Genomic DNA, 21806 nt, shown 5'->3' on the forward strand with positions numbered 1-21806 from the left:
TTTTCGCATAACAACAAGGTACTAATGTTTCTTTATGTATAGTAACTAGTAAATAAGTCCATATTGGTAATGAAATATAAGTGGAATATTGCCAATATAGGTAAGTAGATATAAGTATGTTGTTAAAAAAAGTACATTGTTCTCATTGGTAAAGAAATGTAAGTAAATTTAGGAAAAAAGAGTCTCAATAAAATAGAGTGCATTGCCTTGCATGTAATAACAATGGATTAGTACATAATACAATACATAATTATATATCCTTTCCATAAAGTACAATGCTATATTTTGGATATTTTCTAATGTTTCATTGTCTAATATAATGTTTCTAAAAAATGTAGAAAAAAAAAATTATATGGTAGAAATGTGACTTATTATAAAGTACTTTTTTTAGTAGGGGTAAAACATTTAAGTTTTTGTATTTATGTATAATGTAGTTATCATGGAGTTGACATTTTAATAATGAAAGTAGTTATATATGTGACAAAGATATGAAAATATTGAAAAACTAAATACAAAGTCAAAACGTCAATGAAAATAAAAAAAAACGAAATGCAATTTTCACCAAAAATATCCTAATAACTCCATATAGGTAGTTCAAGCCCAATAAAATTATGTCAAATAGTTCCAACCATCAAAGCAAATCAAACCCACAAACAAAAACCCAAAGTTGAAATAGTATGAAACCAACAATGCACTTAAAATACACATCATAATTTGTTTTAAATGCTTAAAGATGTATTTATTGTAATTTGTAGGTTTGTTTTGAGTTTTTGTAACTGTCATTAACACCATTTGATACAATTAGATTCAATACATATGCTTTATAGGACCATTTCTGTTTGAATTTGTTTTTAGTAGAGGGACAAACACATGTAATAAAATTGCTATATTGTTGGATTTTTTTTATTTTTTTATTTTTATTATTATTATTTTTTTGTAAGTGGATAGATTTTTAATTATTTCATTTACATGGACATTTTTTTATATTGCATACACATAACACACACATCGAAGTACGTTCCTTCAACTTTATTTGAAAGGGGGAATTTGGCAATTCATTATAACAGGGACACTTTAAAAAAAAAATTCAATTGTATTTATTTCTGGTTTTTAAAGTGTACTCACAACAACAAATAGTAACACACTCATAATATTTATTTTTAATTTTTTTCCCTTTTTTTTTCCTGCATTCATAACACTAATAACAACAAACTTTCATTTTTTTTACATGCACTCATATCAAGTGATATCAATGTACTTTCAATTTGCCTATATATAATTGAAAATGATGTCATTATTTTTAAGCAGACTTGAAATAATATTTTTTTTTGTGTAGCGGCTTCCTATAATGAGGGATATTGAACACGGATTTACAAAGCTTTGTAATTGTATGATTGCAACAATGGGCGTGAATAAATTTATGGTAAATTGATATACCATAAAAGAAATAATCAATCAATTAGGAAAGGACATGTGATTGGCAGTTAAAAAAAGGGTGTAGATAGAATGCGAATATATGATAAAATGCGTAATATCAACAAAAGAAACGGCAACATAGGAAATTTTCTTTAATACGGATTTATAATGGAACTAAAACATTAAGTAAATCAATTAATTACAAAACACTACAAATTGACATCTAGATTTTTTTATAATAATAAAAAAAACAACAAATTTATATGTGGCATATTGAAGTAGAAATTGACAAGTGATAAAAATAGGTTTTATTTATTAGAATAGATGTTCCATGTAAAAACTGCAAACATTAAACTCCTAATACCAAATAATCACAACCAAATAATCGGTTTTAACAAAAGTGCATATTGGCGATAGCTTCAATGTCTGCTTTGGTTATGGTAACACCCTCCCATGGGACAATAGTAATCCCCTTGATTCTTCCGACATTATTAATCTCCTCGATTCTTTCCTCAATCTCCAACATGTAAATCTTATGATCAATTCCCCTGTCCCATAACCTGCTAGCCTGTTGAGAGTAAAATTATCAAATTTAGTTAACAAAATACAAGAAATTAAAATATATATATATATATATATATATATATATATATATATATATATATATATATATATATATATATATATATATATATATATATATATATATATATATATATATATACCTCTTTAAAGTCCTTATCACGAAATGCATCCATGTCCTCTTTTGTTTTCAGTATAACCCCTTTCATAAATTCAAGCTCTTTTAGAAGCTCAGTGTAGGTTACACCTACTAGTCCTTCAATATTACCATTAAATGAACCGGCTTCATCGATTAAATCAATAGCCTTTCCGGGATGAAAGCGGTTACTATATATATGGATATATACATGAAAAAGAAAAGTAATTAGTATTATATTTATATGAGTAGTAGTTTATGTTTGTTGAAGTTGTAGTAATTAACCAATGATAATATGCACTAGATAGATAGATTGACATATATATATATATATATATATATATATATATATATATATATATATATATATATATATATATATATATATATATATATATATATATATATATATATATATATATATATATATACACCTTATCGAGTCATAGGACATATTAATAGCAGCTTTTAATGCTTCAGAAGTGTAACACACCTTGTGGTGATTCTTATACCTCCAAAGACGATTGAATAAAATTCTTAAGGTGTCTTCAAATGTTGGATCGGGCACTTTTACAGGCTGGAATAGTTTCTCAAATGTTGGGTCCTTCTCGATGAGTTTTTGGTACTCATTAGGGGTTGTTGCTTCAATACACTACAATAAAAAATATTTAAATAAACAAAGTACAAACATATCATGTGTAGTTCATCTCTAGCAAGTGATTCCATTTGAGGCATTCATACTATTGGTGCTTGGCCCTCAAACTCCTTAAGAATTAAACTCATCAAAAAGGTATGTAATCTCATCTAATTCTTTTATGTTTAAAAGTACCCCATGCCATGTTAGATAGGTTATGAACCTTGGAAAATTATTATTTTGCATGTATTTAGACAAACATAGATCCAAGGTTTATTAGGGTTGCATGCACACTTAGGAAGTGTTAGATTGCTCAAAACCCAACAGTGGTATCAGAGCCTAGGCTTGCTTGTTTGATACTTGATGCAAAATAGTGAAAAAAGTTGAAATTGCTGTCTGCATGATGGACTCGCCGAGTCCATGGGGGGACTCGCCGAGTCCAAGGCAAAATTCATCCTACTCGCCGAGTAGGTTCGTGCACTCGGTGAGTAGAAGGTTCAGAATGCAGATTTTCGACTTTTGCTGCTGGAAATGGACTAGAAACATTACCCTAAACTGTTTTGGTGTTTTAAAACTTGTTTTAGTTGGTATAATGGTTGTTCTAATCCATTTACAATAGCATATATCAAAATTCCATGTTTTTTTATGTGTTCATATAATTCTTGAAATTTTGATGATCATGTTCATGTTCTTATGAATTTAGAAGATGATAGGAATTATTTGTTGAATTGTTTAGAATTAATTCTTGATCATTTATGTGTTTTAATGGAGTCCATAATTTGTCCTCAAGTTATGGATATCCAAAGGTCACTTTTCTTTAACACACACTTAAACACATAAGTTACATGAAAATGAAGAGTGTTCATTTTTATGAACCTTTAATTCATAAGTTATGAAATGAAAAGTCTTGGATAGTTACAAAACTTGCCCTCAAGTTTTGGAATTTGTAAAGTTTCACACACTTTAATAAACTTAATTCCAACCCTAGAAGTTTTAAAAGTTAAAATTCTACCCTTATACTATTATAAGATTAATGGTTAATTATTATATATATGTATAAGAACAAGTCGTTTTACCGTTAGTAGGCCTCATTCACGAAGCCGGTCTATAAGGTGGGTATAAGGTTGTTGCCTATAAAATGACAACTTAATGGGTGTCCACTTTCACCCACCGCTTGCTTGACTGGTGGAGGGTCGTTAGCCGAACGGGTAGGACAATGACTTTAAATTCTCATTAAAAGTATAATGATTATTATAAAGTAACTAAATATTTTTTATTTAATTCCCAATCTTAGTTACTTTAGGAAAAATATGAATTTGGTGCTAGCCCATGGAATTCACACTTTGTACCTTACCAAGTCGTTGGTGGAGCGTGTGTGGTTAACCGACACACTAACTTGGACTAGTAAGGATCACGAAGGGTGACTTAATGTTTGTCATAGATCAATGGAGCGTGTGTGGTTAACCGGCACATTGATTGGGTGATAATATTAAGGGTACCAAGTGAATTGGTATGGTTATTCACACCTTGTTTTGTGATCCTCGGCATCCCAGTCACAAAATTTGAGAGGGCACACTCGAGATTGAAACATGCCATTGAAAAGTTCAATGAATCTCAAAAGATCTAGGAATTTCAAATCCAATTAAAACCTAATAAATTATTTCGTTTTTCATGGTGGAAATTGGTGAATCGTCATTCGCCTACCTTCAAATATTTTATAGCTTGGATTACGGCATCCCTCTTCCAAATTATAAAATATTGTGTTGGGTCCTAGCCTTAATATTTCATATTGGGTGTTATATTAAGGACTTTGAATCAACTAACTTGATTTTCTCCCATTATAGATGTCTGGTTCAGACAACTATGATCTTCCCAAATCTCTTGAAGATGGTGTCCCTCAACATCATGCTTCACTTCCTCCACCTCCTCCAATTATTCTCCCTCACCCACAAGTTCTTGAAAAGTTTAAAGTCACTCAATCCCTATTGGCAAGCATAGTCTATGTGTGCTTACATCTTGGATATAAAGTCATATATTGACAAGCCGGGAGAGTTGGGTGTCAAAGTCTTGTGAAAGTTGGATGTTCAATCACTTTCTTAGTAACATAGTGAGTCTCTTTGGGACTACTATGAGACAGACTATGACATGACCCTTAATGATCTTATCTATTTGCTTGGTGTTGTGGAATCAGCAATGATTTGGAACACCAGTAAAGCAAATTTGATTAAAAGAACAACTTCCCAAGTCTTAAATGGACATTGACATTGGTAGCATTGGATATCTAGAAAAAGATTTCTCTTCCCAATGGAAAGGGATCGGCCATAGTCAACTCGGTTGACCAAATGGTAAAGAGAAAGGCTAAGTCTGAGATAGTCTCATGTGCCATTACCAAAGGGTCCATGTGTTTTGTTGCCAAAGGAAGGGGCATTGGTTGCGAAGCTGCCCTATTCACCTGAAAGGTCATAAGGTTGATCAAGTCAAGAGGTTTGACTCTACTTCGGGTAAAGTCCACTGACTAACTCTATTAAGTTTCTATTTGAAGATTCTTATCACATAATGTGAATGGGTCACATGTTGATGTTTTTAAGAATCAAAAGAAAAGATAGGAAGCTTAAAGTAAGTATATGTTGATTCTGATTGCGAAGGTGGGTTTCAATCGCATGGTTCGGCAATCAGAATTTTGAGCTGTCGCTTAACAGTTATAATATATTGCTTATGAATAGATAACAACAAGGTTTTCATGTGGATTGTAAGGATAAGTTTTTCCGCAAAGTTTTAAAAAATAAAGAAAAAAAAAGGTTTTAATTTTATTTATTTTAAAAAATATCCTTACAATGGCATCTGTGGAAAATTGTTGCTTATATGTTTCCAGTAATAGCAATATTGGAAAGTGGATTTGATTCCTTCATTTGTGGTAGTGTCTGAATTTACCAAATGAAGAAAGTTTTTCATCACCCAAGTTTCAATTGGACAGAAACTTGGAATCATACAAGTTGTATTGTATGATGAATGATAATTTTCATCTTTGAAAATTAAGACTAATTCTTTGATCACATGTATATGTGAGTCAATTGAAGGACTAAGGAATTAGGTACACTAGGTGTGCGCTGGTCAAGGTCCACCACAAAGATTGATTTACCATGATTTACTAAAGATTAGTAAATATGATTATACTTATGAGGTTAAGTATAATTCTGTAACATTGGAAAGGTTACAATGTATGACAAAACAAATGAGAAGAATCAAATTAGGCAGAAAGATAAAAGTTTCTCAAATCTGAAAGGATGGGAGAGTACTTTAGTATCATATTTCATGATCATCTTAATGATTATGAAACCATATCACAAATTCATACTCTAAGGACGTCTTAGTGCATTGTTATGGCTAAGAAGAGAGGTCATGAATTGTTGGATTGGTTAAAATCAAGAAGAGGAGTCATACTTCGTTCCAAAAAAATTCTTAGAGTCATACTCCAAGATTGTAACTTTGAGTGACATAAAGGAAGATTTATTAACACTAGTCAAATGTAAGAGTAAAATGTTTTCTACTCTTGTACATTTGAGATTGGTAAGTTGTGATGTCTTGGATGAGACAAAGACCAACTAAGACTGATTGTGTGAAGTGTTAGTCTTGATAAGAATCCGCACTATCCCTTGAATATTTGTTTTGTCAAGGAATGGTTCTTGACTGGGGAAACTTATATGTCAAAGGGACAGTAGGAGCCTTAAAGATCCTGAAAGAGTTTCAAGATTTAATCAAGAGTAAAACCTGTAATTTATCACTAGCACACGACTTAAGGTTTGCAACCTATCGTGTTGACATAATTCTTATTTCTGTACCTACTTCAAATAAGTTGAATTTGCATGTGAGTTATCAGAGTTCAACTTGGAAGCATTGGTGGGCCTTGTGCTACCAAGGTGACAAGAAACTAAGATTGAACAAGTTTAATCCATGTAAAGCTGAATTTGTCACTAACCTTATCTTGTGATTATGGTTTTGACAAATTCACATGGATAGGAACTCATACACTATAAAATCTAAGTGTCATAAGGTTTCTCTCCGATTCATGAAAATTATGGTGAGGAAACGCTTTCACTAAGTAGATTTTTTACGTAGATATCAATTGTGTTATTTGCATTTTCAAAAGTCGTTAGTGGAGCGTGTGTGGTTAACCGGCACACCAACATAGACTTGTGAGAAATGGCAAAGGTCTAAGCAATTGAGACTATGATTACGGCATCCCTTTTCATAGTTCTGAAAATTGTTTAGACACACATGTGAGCTATCTAAGAAAGGGTGTATGAATCTAAATTTCAGAAGTCCAACAGATTTCTGGAAATATGTCAGAGCTAGTGGGAGCATAAGTGTTATGCTGATAATCATCATGTTAGTGGGAGCATGATTATTACGTTTAGTGTTGCAAGCTAGCAATGTTACTTATAGAAAACAAAGTTTCAATTCGTGAAGTTGCAGGGGTTGAAAAGTTGTTTTGCTATAATTAAGGGAGAGGAAATTATACTTCATTTCAATTCTAAAGCTTAGATTGAGATTTTAATCATCTTTAGTCAAGAATATATATATGAGTTTTATGTTGGAATGGTTCAACTTGAAGAAATTCTATATATATTGCGTTTTCAAAATTTGATTATGATTACGGCATCCCTCTTCATAGTTAAATTTTGAAAACATGGCAAATAAAAAAATATTGTAGCAAAAGACTTATCTAGTATCATGTCTTTATGTCAAACATCATGAATCGTGTCCCATATGCTTCGGATATAGGATCGATTGCATGTGCTATAATATTCATCTTTTCTAAATTTTCCAAATGCTTAAGGCATTGAGAAGGGAAAAGTCTAGAACTGGATATGACTAAAGTGATTAAGCAATTATCGAGGACAATCTGAGGTTCGCCAAAGATTGGTTGCTCAGGGAAAGTTGGAAGTATGATGTAAGTTGTCGGAAAGGACCATATTGACATATTCTGAAAAGAAGTAACTCTTGTTCGGAAGTGATAGTCAAAATGGGACTATGGAAATGTCTCCGTAGGTGGAAGTTATTCAATCTATGTAAGATTAGAAAACCTTAATGCAAGAAGAATGTTTAAAGCAATGTACTTTGAATATGAGACTTCTGTTCCATAGAGGTTGACCTTCTTTGGAATACTCTGTAATGACTAGTGACAAGGTTTTGGTGACTTTGTGCATAATCATTACAAGAGGAACATTGCATAAAAGTTTAAAATCTAACAGATTTTTTGGTAAATGATAGGAATCGGGGATTCTCACATTTACAATAAGGATTTGGGTTTGTGAAATGAGTATCATTGGAATCATGCTCAATTGATCTATTTCACAAAGTAAAGATCATAGACAAACATAGTGTGCATACTAGGAGTATGGCATAACTATTGTTTAGAAAACAAAGTGTACATGCTAGGAGCATGGGACAACTGTTGTTTTATTCAAGTCTTAAGTTGGTTGTTTGAAACATTATACAATGAATAATGTGTAATCAATATGGTGATAAATAAAAAGTGGTTCTATTTATATTCAAAAGGGTTCAGAGACCATATTGGATTCGATTATTATTGTGTTTCACTTTGCATGTTTTGACTTCCAAAATAGCTAGGTTATTCTTTCCGAATGACTAAGTTATTTAAACACTCCACAGACATTCATATGTTGGAAGTAGGTATGAATCAAGACTGTCATGAATCGAGTTTGTAGATGGCTAAATGGGTTTAGTCATAGCAATGGTTGCTACAACATTCATGAGTTCTCATAAGTTATGAGTATTGGAATAAACCCACGCTCACTTGTATCACTTCATGGAATTTATCTCGAGTGATCGTGAGACGGTAATATCATATAAATCTTCAAACCTAGAGATATGAGTTGTTACCTATGAGTTGGTTGTGCATTGATTGCACGTAAACGCACCAGTAACTTGATGTTATAAAACGTGCCTTTGTGTACAATTCAACAAGTAGTAGAACAAGCATATGAGTCGAAGTTTATCTGTTCCTTCTAGAAATAGAAGCGATATCTGGGCCCCTCGATGATTTTGTTGTGACCTATGTACCGGCCGGTCAGAACTAAATTGATGTGTTCAATTAAGTTCCTTGTCAAACAAATCGAAAATCGGGAAACAAACTGCTGGACAATAAGTACGACGTTGTTCCATGTATTTGTCCGGCTGATATCATGAGAACAGAGGATTATATGATCACTTATCTAAAATGGCGCTTCATAGTTCAACAGAGTTTTCGAGAGCTACGATTGCTGGTTGGTTCCCGAAGTAACATACGCAAATATAGTTATTAGACTTATCCAAGTGGGAGTCTGTTGGATAAGGTGTCTAAGTCCATAACTTATTTGGTACATACTTGACCCGACCCGACATGGTCCATTTGGGTTGCACTAGGTCTTACTTACCTGTAATTCACCTCTAACAAGAGCTTGCTTCAAGATGTTAGCAACACCAATAGGCCCCTCTACTCCAATCGCTGTATGGATATCATCAATAAAGAGAATAATTTCACCACTTTCCTTGATTTCTACAATTAGCTTCTTTAGTTTCTAATGCATCTCTTCATGATCAAATTGACGCATGTTTACACTAATCACCTGGAAAACAAGTTCGTAAATTTCAAATGACCCTTTTATCTAAAAAGAAAAAGTAACACAAAAATGAAACTTCAAACTCTCTTCACTAAAATCTTGTGTTCACAACCCTTCTCCTAACGCAAGACCCATCATACAGTCTCATATTATTACTTGCAATAATTCATGTAATGGAATACGAAAGCAAGAATAAAGAATTTTCTATGCATTTATTGACTAAAGTGTACATGCATAGTTACTAAAAAGCCCTTGAGAATAACTAACTATAACTAACTGAATACTTACAACACACCTTCTTATCCTTGAGACAATCTGGAACGTTATTATAGTATGAAATACTTTCGACGAGGCCTTCTACAACAGATGTCTTTCCAACACCACGTTCTCCAACAAGGCATGGGTTGTTTTTTGTAAGCCTTCCCAAAATTTGAGTAACTCTTTCTATTTCTGATTGCATTCCAACAACATCCAGTTTTAGCTGAAAAAAATGTAATAAACTAATTCTAACAGAAACACACTTCAATGGTAAATCACTTGCATATATATATATATATATATATATATATATATATATATATATATATATATATATATATATATATATATATATATATATGTTGGACACAAGTTACCTCTTTTGCTAGCTTTGTTAAGTCAATACCATATTCCTCATGAATTGGCATCTTGTTGTCAAAGATCAAATCATTAACAACTTTTGAACTCTCAACCATTTCCATCACCTACTCAAAGAGTTCAAGATTTCACATAAAAAGTCTTTTTTTTCATACAAAAATACTATATGTTAAGTTGTTAACTTGGACACCTAGCTAGACTTGCCTTTGTGCGAATGTCATTTAGGGATACACCTAACTTCCTAAGAACATGTTTTACACCTCCATCCACACGAAGCAACCCAAGAAGCAAGTGCTCGGATCCAATATAATTACGACCTGAAAAAATAAAAATAAAGCCATAGTACTAATTAAATTAAGTTAACTTTATTAACGTTTCAACAACAAAAAATTACCAAGTTGTTGGGCCTCCTCTAGTGAAAATTCGAATACATGTTTTGCACGTGGTGTAAATGGAATGACATCGGATACATTTCCACTACCACTTCCAATTATTTCTTCTACCTCAACACGTGCATCTTTTAAAAAAAAATCCCCATTGATTTCAAGACCTTTGCTGATATGTCAACGTCTTCTTCAGCAGACACTTTGTTGAAGTCGCCAATAAGACCTAATAAAATTAGCTCTACACCCACGAAATTGTGTCCAAGTTGTCTTGCCTCTTCTTGTGCAAACTTAATAACTTTTTTTAGCGTCCTCTGTAAAGGGTATTGTCTCATTAATCATGGACATTTCTCTCCTAACTGAGGTGTGGAAATCATCGCTTCTGTTGACCATGGTGTCTAAACCAGTGAAAGTCGTAGCTTTCGTTAATGGAGGAGTTTGTAAGGTGCACATCATCTTGACTTGTCTTTTTGTATTTCCAGATTGCTTTGAATGGATCTTGCTATTATTGGAAACTGCCCAAGGAAAGGTGGAAGATTGCACCAGAGCCCCTTTGCATGATTGCAACTGAAGAATTTTGCAAATAATATATTTTATATTATTATATAATAATAATAATTACGTGTTATACTTTCTCTAATATTTTAGGATAATGTAGATACTTGCAATAGTTCCCTCAATAAATAATATGCGTATAGTAAGAAGAAAGTGTAATGCATAACCAATCACTTCACAACTTGGCATTGAATAAAACATAAGAATCTATCTCACAATACACTAGTACAGAAGATGTTTAATAAAGCGGTTTATTTTATTTTTTTGATGCAGTTATTCAACCGCTTCAAAAAATATAACATTATAAAACCGTCTTGTTTTTTGAGGCGGTTCTTAAACCGCCTTAGAAAATGTCCAAAACCGCCTCATAAAAATAGCTTCATAAATTATACTTGTTTTTTGAGGCGGTTCTTAAACAGCCTTGGAAAAACACAATTATTTTTTGATGCTGTTATTAAACCGTCTAGAAAATAGAGTTATTTTTTATGCTAAATAGAGTTATTTTTTGATGTTGTTAGCCTTAGAAAATAGAGTTATTTTTTGATGCTAAATAGAGTTATTTTTTGATGTTGTTAGCCTTAGAAAATAGAGTTATTTTTTGATGTTGTTAGCCTTAGAAAATAGAGTTATTTTTTGATGCTGCAATACGAATAATGGCAACATAAAATATCATAAATCAGTTGTTGATGCTTACAGTCAACATCATTAGAAAATGGAACCACCTTTGGCCAAAACAAAATGCTCTATTAAATAGCATAATTTGGTTGCCATCAATGGCAGCAAAAAAAAATAATACCAATAAACAAAAAGGTATTACAAAATACTGCACCATTACACAAAAAATAATTAATTTATAGTTTAAATTTTAGTTATAATAAAACACAAAACATCCTAATGAATTCTTACTGAGTTCTTTTCCGACTATGATTCACCATTTCAATCAAATGCGGTATCATTTCTAAGACCATATCTTCAAGTTTATCAGGCGAAGCAAACATCTTCTTTTTCCAAAACTGCAACAAACAAACAAATTATATAAATATATATACAACTATATAGAAAATTTGATATTTTAAATATATACAAGACACTTACTTTATTTTGAAAATCATGTTGAATGGTCTCAACAAACTCTCGCATGTGTTTAATCACTATATATCCACATTCCCAACTACCTTTTTGTTTATAGCACCACATTTAATTCACAATTAAATATTTCAAACCATTTGAAATAAATTGATAAAAAAAACAACAACAAAAAACATACCTTTACCGTTTCCCACTTATCAAATTGTCCCGGGAAAATTCTATTTATCAACGGAGCAAAAAGGTATTCGTGTGATTTCTTTTCATCATTTTTTGAAGAATCCAGAATATAAGCAGATTTGCTATTCGGACATAGGATAAAAAGAACCCAATGGTCACTACAAAAATAAAATATATAGAACAGGTAAGCATATACGTGTAGTGTGTATATGTATGCGTATGTATTATGGAAAGAAAAAAAATACCCCTGTAAATATGGAGCAATAAAATATTTTTTGCCTTCATGATACGAAAATACTTCTTCGATATGTTTGGCAACAGCCGTCAACCTTATTTGCGTATCTAATCTTGCAATGCATAACAGATAAAAAAAAGCGCATTCGGAATTGGGAGACCTAGAAAAACACCTATATATACTACACAATGTTAGTAAAATTAATTATATCTGAATGTTATTATACCATATTAAAAATATAATAACTTACATCGCAAACCAATGTATAATGCTATAATCAAGCCAACCACTTAAAAATAACTGTAACACCTCGCTATATAGGATGGGAAGTCGAACTTTGTCGCGATACATCCCTCTGGATGAAAAAATATAAGTGCCATGTGCATTCTTAAAAAAGTCTGCTACTTGAAAAGCAATAGCTTGAATTTTAGGACTTTTTTTGTTGTACTTTGCTCAAGGATATATAAAGAGCATCATCTACACATGTAAACGGTTTGATTTCGGGTTCGGATTCGGGTTCGGGTTCGGGTTCGGGTTCGAGTTCAGGATTGGGATCGGGATCGCGTTCACATTCTAGCCTGGGTCCGGGCCCGGATCCGAGTGCATTTAAACAATTTGTTGTAGATTCATAGATAATATCTAAAAACAAACATAAAGCATTAGTACTACATATGATTGTATACAAACATTAAACATCTAAAAACAAACATAAAACAAGTTTTTTTAAGACTAGCCATATCAACCAAACCACCTTGAAAAGGTTCATTAGCATCCATTTGATGATGATAAGGAAATTGGTTTTCCTCAAACTAAAATAACAAACAAATTGTTATAATATTAACAAATAAAACTAAATTAACAACATTTTATAAGAGTGAACCGGTCGACTACGACTACCTGTGGACGATAAAATGAGGTTGTGGTGTCATCAACGTGTATCTGTGGAGAGGAGTGTTTCGAGCCTATTCTTGTGCCACTATTTGACTTGCTCGGTGTTTTGTTCGCAAGCTAAATAGATTGCAATATTTAAATAAAACTATATTAAAATATATTTTTGTATTTAAATAGAAATATACCTTTAATGCATATCTCGGCCACTGAACGATGCTATGAAGCAGATGTTTAACAAATTCAACTTCATCCGTTCGTGTTACGGCATGCACAGGCAAGTTCTTATATATTTCTACGATCTCATCAACTTGAACTTTAACACAACCTTCATTTACTGGTTTTGAATGTATAACCGTTTCTGAGGTTGGCCATGCCATACCAGAAGCTACTTTCAACTGAGTATCAGCAACTTTTAATAACAAATCACATGCTGTCATAACCTACAAATCATACCAAAAAAACTATAAATCTAATATAAGTTTATGTAAAAACTATAAATATATTACCTTAATAGGTGGATATTCTACCAATCGTCCATCGGACACACCATTAGATTCAAGGAATGTTTGGTTCGTGTCGACCCGCGGTATCAATTTTCGACTTTTTTTTTTCACATTCTTAAACAATCCACCCGAAACCTTGGTAGGCCCAATGATATTGGATACTGTCCGTGATCGCCCCCCGTGCTCGGGCCCCAAAAGCCTAACTAACGGGTCTTCCTCATTTTGATAATAACTCCCATCGGCTATCATATTTTTCTTTTCTCGTTCCTATATAAAAAAGTACTTGGTAACATTTATTTACTAAAATAATCAAAGTCTCATTATTTAAAAAACATAATTGTTACCAAAAATTTGAAATTTTCAATTGCCGTTTGTGGAAGATCATACATCTTGGTTTCTTTGTCTTTTATTGCAAAAGACATTAAATACAACTTAGACCGTTCATTTTGTATGATTTCTAGAAACTCATATTTTGCTACAAGTTGAGGCCATATAATAGGTGCTTTTTTTTCAAGACCCGGCCATCTACCTCGTCCTACGTGGTTTTGGGATTTCTTTTTAGCACTATTTTTTTTTTAGCTTTTGCACTTTTTGCCTACACACATATCAACAAAATTTTATTAATTATTTGTAAACATACTAATAATATTATCAATAATAATAATAAATAAACAATTAAAACATACCAAAAACTCAGGGTAGTTTTTTGTGCAACGAATCTATCCCAAACATCGCGAGGTATAAAGGTATATATAGCACATGCGTCTAATTCATTATTTACAAATTTTGAAACTAGCCTTGATTTAAAATTTAATGCAAGTTTCACAGCTCTCCTCTTCATATAATCTTTCATGTCATCAGACTCGATATTCCATTGCTTCTATAATTTCAAAACAAAAAATGTTAAACATAATAACTAACTAACAAGTTATTCATATTTGTAATAAATTAAAATATAATACCTTAGCTTCCAACCATAAATCTTCAAAATATTTATCCTTAACTTTACCCGAATCTTCATCTATCGGAAACCTATGTTGAACATTCATGCCAAACCAAGACATAAATAATTGGGTTGACATGCCACCATTTGGGATATTATTCTCATTGAATTTAACATTATACTCTTTAGGATGATAATTTTTCTTGAATGCAGCAATACCACGTTGACCTCTTTTTCTTGTTATTGGTCTTACCTCATCCATTTTTATAACCTAACAACATTATACAAATTAAAAATAATTTTATCCATGATAAACACTAGAACATGATAAACACTAGAGCATAACATATTCCAATACAATAGTATATTACAAGAAAAACAAAAACATAATCCAACATAAAAGTTACAGATCCAATGAAATTGGTAGACCCATTTATGCGGGCCAAATATTACATTTATTAAACAGAATAAAACATCTTCTCATATTCTAATGGTTCAAATGCATAGCCATAGTTGTAAGGTCGACAAGTGTAAAACCATCTTTGTCGACTTGAACACCTGTACGGTTATTCACCCACTTGCATTTGAACACGGGAATAACGAAGTCAAAATAGTTCAACTCCCAAATATTTTGTATAACACCGTAATAAGAATCTCTGGCTATTCTTATCAAAGTATCATGATCCCGTCTGTCGAATTCAGTCGTTGATGCTATCATTGTAACTCCACTATTTTGCATTGTACTTTTTTGATCTTGATCTTTCGTGTAAAAGGTATACCCGTTAATGTCATACCATTCATAAGATTTAACTCTACAATCTGGCCCATGTCCCAATCTTTTCACAGTTTCATCAACATTAGTTTCTGCTACCTTATTTTTTAGCCACCTTGAAAACTCTTTATTATGATTGTTTATGTACCACATTTGTTCCTTGCCCGGGTATTTCGACTTCAACATGTCCATGTGTTCGTCAATGTATGGAGTAAGACATTTCATGTGTTTTAGGACCACTAAATGTGCAACTTGTAACTCTTCATAAGTTGGCATGGTTATTTTTAAACCGACTCCTCCCTTACCTTCAAGTCGACCTGAATGACGAGTTTTAGGAACACCAACACTTTCGACATCTTTCATATAGCCTATAAAAAATAAATTATTATATTATATGTAATATATTATAAATGTTTGTAATTGTAATATATTATTAATAGGATTACCTTGGCAGAATTCAATCACCTCTTCAAAAGTATACCATTCAACAATACTGCCCTCAGGTCGATTACGGTTCCTTACGTAACCTTTTAGGATACCCATGTATCTTTCAAAAGGGTACATGTACTGTAAGAATACGGGACCACAAGCCTTAATCTCTTGTACGATGTGAGATATCAAGTGAACCATTATATCAAAAAATGAGGGTGGAAAGTGCATCTCTAATTCACAACGTGTAACATAAACGTCTTTCTCCCATTTATCCAAATCTTCTACGTCAATAACCTTTGAGTGAATGTTGTAAAAAACAAGCAAAGCTTAGTGATAGAATGTCGTACATCATCTTGTAAAATTCCACGAATTGCGATAGGAATCATATGTGTCATCAAAACATGACAATCATGAGACTTCATTCCAAACAATTTACAGTCTTTCATCGACACAAATCTTTTAATGTTTGCAGAATAAGTTGATGGAACCTTAATATCATGTAAACATTGACAAAACTTTATTTTTTCTTCTTTGGATGTAGTATAATAAGCAGTTGGGAGATAAACACGGTTAGCACTCTGTTCGGGAGCAAGATCTTTCACATATCCCCATCTCGACCATGTCCTTTCGGATATTAAACTCTAGTTTTATGCATCATACCTAATAATAAGCATATCAAGCTCTCACATACGTTTTTTTCAATATGCATAACATCTAGACAATGTCTAACATCCAAATGTCTCCAGTAAGGCAATTCAAAAAAATTGACTTTTTTTTTTCCAAAGGGCATCTTTATCAACACAATTTTTTTTCCCAACACAACATTTATACTTGCAACTGGTGAAAATGCATCAAATCGTTTCCTCATCGTTTTGATCTCGATACGTCCATCAAACTCAATAGTTTTCTTCCTAAAACGGTGAGCCTTCGGAAGGAATCTTCGATGTCTCATGTATACAGTTTTTTTGCAATTTTTTAACCATATCGAGCTTGTTTGATCTTCACAAACTGGACACGCTTTCTTACCCTTTGTTTTGTATCCTGAAAAGTAACCGTATGCTGGAAAATCACTTATAGTACAAAAAATCATGGCCCGCAATTGAAAGTGTTGTTTCTTATAAGCATCATATACGTCTACACCCGAACTCCAAAGAGTTTTTAAGTCATCAATCAATAGAGACAAATACACATCAATATCGTTACCAGGTTGTCTCGGCCCCTGAATCAACAACGACATCATAATGTATTTCCGTTGCATGCATAACCACGGTGGAAGATTGTAAATGCACAAAAGAACCGGCCACGTACTATGACGACTGCTTATGTTCCCAAAAGGATTGATCCCGTCTGAACTAAGCCCAAACCGTATGTTTCTCATCTCTTTTCCAAATTGAGGATACTTCTTATCAATGTTTCTCCACTGAGGTGAATCTACAACATGTCTTAGTTTTCTATCAATTTCACGTTCTTCCGAATACCAACAAAGTAACTTTGCTTCTTTTTCGTTTGAAAATAACCTTTTCAGTCTCGGTATAATATGGAGATACCACAACATTTTAGCCAGTGGTCCATTTTTTTCACATCATCGTCAACTTCATCCAAATCTTTTTTCCGTTTATACCTCAATGCACCGCAAAAAACACAATTATGTTTATTCTCGAACTCCTTTCTATACAACATAGAGTTATTTGGACATGCATGTATTCTTTCAACTTCCAATCCCATCGGACACATTAGCTTTTTTGCTTGGTATGTAGAAATGGGTAATTCATTGTCTTCCGGAAGAATGTCATGCAAAAGCACTAATAGACTTGTGAAACTTTTATCACTCCATCCGTTTTTCGACTTTAAGTTCATCAACCTCAATACAACATCAAGCTTCATAAATTTGCAACTGCTATATAACGGTGTTTCTGCTTCTTCAAATAGGCCATGTAATTTTTCTTGTTCAACATCACCCATATTAGCCTCCATGTCATCGAACATTTCATTGAAATTGTCATTGGGATCATTTGAATGGTGATCATCATCAACAACATATGAATCTTTGTTGCATGTACTATTATTAATATGTAAATTGCTCGAGGATGTACTACAATCAAGTAGTGTTTCTCCATGTCTCGACCAACAAGTGTAATTAGGCACAAAACCATTTTGCAACAAATGATACTCTATTTTTCGGTACAATTAAACGTTTTAAAGTTTTTACAAACGTTACAAGGACAACAAATCGATCCACTTCCTTTTTCTAAGCGATTTTCTTCGGCAACCCTAATAAAAGTTTGAACACCCTCTATATAAAATTGAGAAAAACGTGAAGTGTTGTACATCCAATAATCACAATTCATCTGAAAATTAAAATAAACATTCAAAGAAGGAAAATATATTGATTCTAAACAAACAAGTTATGAAAATTTTCACATGTTCACAATCTACACTAATCAATTTAAAAAATATCAATAAACAATCATTTAATAAATAAATACTTAGAATAAAATCAAAAGTACAATAAAATTAAAATTACCTTTAGTGAAGATAGCAAAACAATTAATGAGGGTATTTTGAGTTATTACGCATTTATGTTTATGTTTCATAAATGCAGAGAATCTCCATGTTCCAAAAGTTCGAAATATGTTAGAGTTTACAGAAACCCTAAAAGACGGATATAGATGGTTTTCATTTGATGCTTTTTTTTTTTTTTTTCAAAATATAGCATCAAAAGATAAAGATTTAATAATGCTCTTTTAATAAATTGAGCATCAAAAAATCATTATTTAATGATGCTTTTACAATGAAGTAGCACTAAAAAATATAGTGTTTTCATTTGATGCGTTTTTTAAAATATAGCATCAAAAGATAAAGATTTAATGATGCTCTTTTATAAAAAGAGCATCAAAAAATCCTTATTTAATGATGCTGTTACATGAAGTAGCACTAAAAAATCTTTTTTTGATGCTATTTATTTTTAACCGCCTTAACAAAAGCTTTTCAGAATTTATCCGGTGCTTTTTTAAAGCGGTTCTTCGATTATTTAATGCGTTATACATTTAATGAGGCGGTTTTTACTATCAACCGCCTCAAAAATAAAGAATGGGTCGCATTATTAAATCGCTTGTGTAGTAGTGATAAATAGAAGTTTGGTTTTAAAAAGCGTAATATTACATACGTAATATTACATACATATAATCATATACATTTAGTAAGTCAGAACAAACTATACAAGATATTAGATATATATACAACTATAAAGTTAAACTTCAACGTTGATCAATGATCATGCAGACATGCAATATAAAGTCATAAGCATACCACTTTAACTATTAAAACTGATAAGTGAATCAGTGATCACATGATTATAGATATTGATAATTTGATACATGTACATTTTACAATTATATATATATATATATATATATATATATATATATATATATATATATATATATATATATATATATATATATATATATATATATATATATATATATATATATATATACAATCATACAGCTATACATTTATACGATTATAAATCTTATAAGTTCTAATGTTTTAGTCAATTGTAGCAGTTAAAACGGAACAAAAAGAGCCTTATAATGATATGAAAATTTGAAAACAGAACATAGAAGTTTTTTTGGTGAAAATAACCATTTTTGCCTTTTTGGTCACTTTGGTCATTTTCACTATTTTTCCTAATTACATATTCTAATGTAGCACTTAAAACCGAACAAAAAAGAACCTTACAATGATATGAAATTTTGAAATTGTCATTTTGACGATTTAAAACTGAACAAAAAAAAACTCTTACAAAAAGAAGTATAATTTTCTTTGATAAAATTTACAATTTTGATCTTTTCGGTTAATTTGGCCATTTGGACCACTTAAAAATAAACAAAAAAAAAGAACGTTACGTATGAAACACTCAATCAGAAAGTAGAGGTTTATTTAGTTAAAATGACCATTTTGAACTATTTTGGTCAATTTGGTAATTTTCACCATTTTTGTTAATGTTTTGATTATTTGTAGCACTTAAATCCGAACAAAAAATAAACCTTATAATGACATGAAATTTTGAAAATAGAAAGTAGAAAGGATTTTTTTTTTTTTTTTTTTTTTTTGTGAAAATAACTAGTTTTTCCTTTTTGGTCAGTTTGGTCATTTTGACAATTAAAACTGGACAAAACAGAAATAAATAAGTTAAATAAATAAAAAGGAGTTATAAAAGATTTAAAGAAATTAAATAAAATTTTAAAAAAATTATATAACCTAAAAAGAAATATATTTTAGGTGAGGGATTAAAAGGGGTAACTTTAGAAACTTAAAATTATAAGTTCTTGGTTTTGGGGGCCGTTTTTATCATTATGAGAAAGTTAAGGGGTAAAAGTAAAAACCTGTCAATCTTCATATCCCGGATGTATCCATGGATGACTAAAAACCCCCCACCTGTTGGGGGGTTGTTTGTAGTTGATTGAAAAGTGGAGATGGAGCATAATTGTTAAGAAAATCTTATAACAAATATAAGTTTTTTTTTGGTAAAAATTTTACAGTTTTGACCTTGTTTGTTATTTGAACCACTTAAAAAAATAAAAAATAAAAAAAACTTATACCGATATCAAAACACTGAAACAGAAATTAAAATGATCATTTTGACATTTTTGGTCAAATGGGTCATTCTTACTATTACATACAAATAAATACATAGGTCACATGAAGCGACAGTCAAATTACTAAAATGCCCTTGATTTGTATATGTTTAACAACCATCTTATGTTTTTACTTTTGTATGACTGTATTGAGCAATATGCTAATTTTTTTTAATCAAAACTTAGAAAAAGCACAAAGATGGAACTCTAAAAAAATCACCTCCAAACTGATTAACAATGGTTGGATGAAACGGACTTGAAACAGAGCTTTAACATGTAACATGTAAAGAAAAATAAACCATAAAAACATCAAACTGAAAAAATAACTAAACATTAAAACTACACTAACCTTATTAATATTGATGAACCCTATTTGAATGAAATCGACGAGAAAGAAATCATTTGACGTGAATTTAAAGATTAAAATTCGTTTATATAGTCTCATTATCGGATTCAAAATTAGATAAGATTTGAATCGTGATTTCGTGGGAATAAGTTGAGGAGTTGAAGATAATTTATTTCCTGATTTTATGGGATCTATACCATCTAATATAATTGATATATTAAAACAATTACATATGTCTAAAAGTTTCAGAAATTTGAATTTATAAGAAAAAAAAAGTATTGAATTATTATAATCAAAGTGTTTTTTTCTCTTTTAAATTTAAACAAATAATTTAGATAAATAACCAAAGAAATTAATGAGATTTTATTTTACTAATTTTGAAATTATAAGGAAAGTCTATTAATGAAATTTATATGCATTTATTATTAAATTTAAATACCATATGAAATTTGATAAAACAGAAAAACCACAAAATTACATGTGGAATAAAAGTTAATTCAAAATAACCACAAAATGACATGTGGCAAAATGAATAAGAATATGACATGTGACAAAATTATTTTCATTTATTATGGTAGATTTTAACAGTAAATTGATATATTACAGGAAAAGAAAGTATACGATGAAGAATAATTGATTATTTCCTGATTTTGTTGTGATTGTTTATTTAAAACAACTTATATTTTTGTGTAAAAATGTTTATTACTTATACCGTCACAAAATAGAGTTTTTAAAAATATATATATTTGAACTTCTAAAATAAATAAAAAAATAAAATATACATAAAGTCACCAATCATTCAAGTCAAAA

At 31.1% G+C, this 21806-nt stretch overlaps 1 protein-coding gene across 1 annotated transcript; it reads right to left on the bottom strand.

The window, feature by feature from the left end:
• Positions 1 to 15290: 15290 nt before the first annotated feature.
• LOC111897517 (uncharacterized) lies at positions 15291 to 17981 on the bottom strand. Its single transcript, XM_052771739.1, has 5 exons — positions 17555 to 17981; positions 16699 to 17438; positions 16355 to 16495; positions 16022 to 16301; positions 15291 to 15943 (listed from the first exon to the last, which is right to left on the bottom strand). Exons 1-5 carry the CDS (start codon positions 17979 to 17981, stop codon positions 15291 to 15293), a joined length of 2241 nt encoding a protein of 746 aa, XP_052627699.1.
• Positions 17982 to 21806: the final 3825 nt, after the last annotated feature.

This window comes from Lactuca sativa, chromosome 5, assembly GCF_002870075.4.
Source record: "Lactuca sativa cultivar Salinas chromosome 5, Lsat_Salinas_v11, whole genome shotgun sequence".
Classification (NCBI taxonomy): domain Eukaryota; kingdom Viridiplantae; phylum Streptophyta; class Magnoliopsida; order Asterales; family Asteraceae; genus Lactuca; species Lactuca sativa.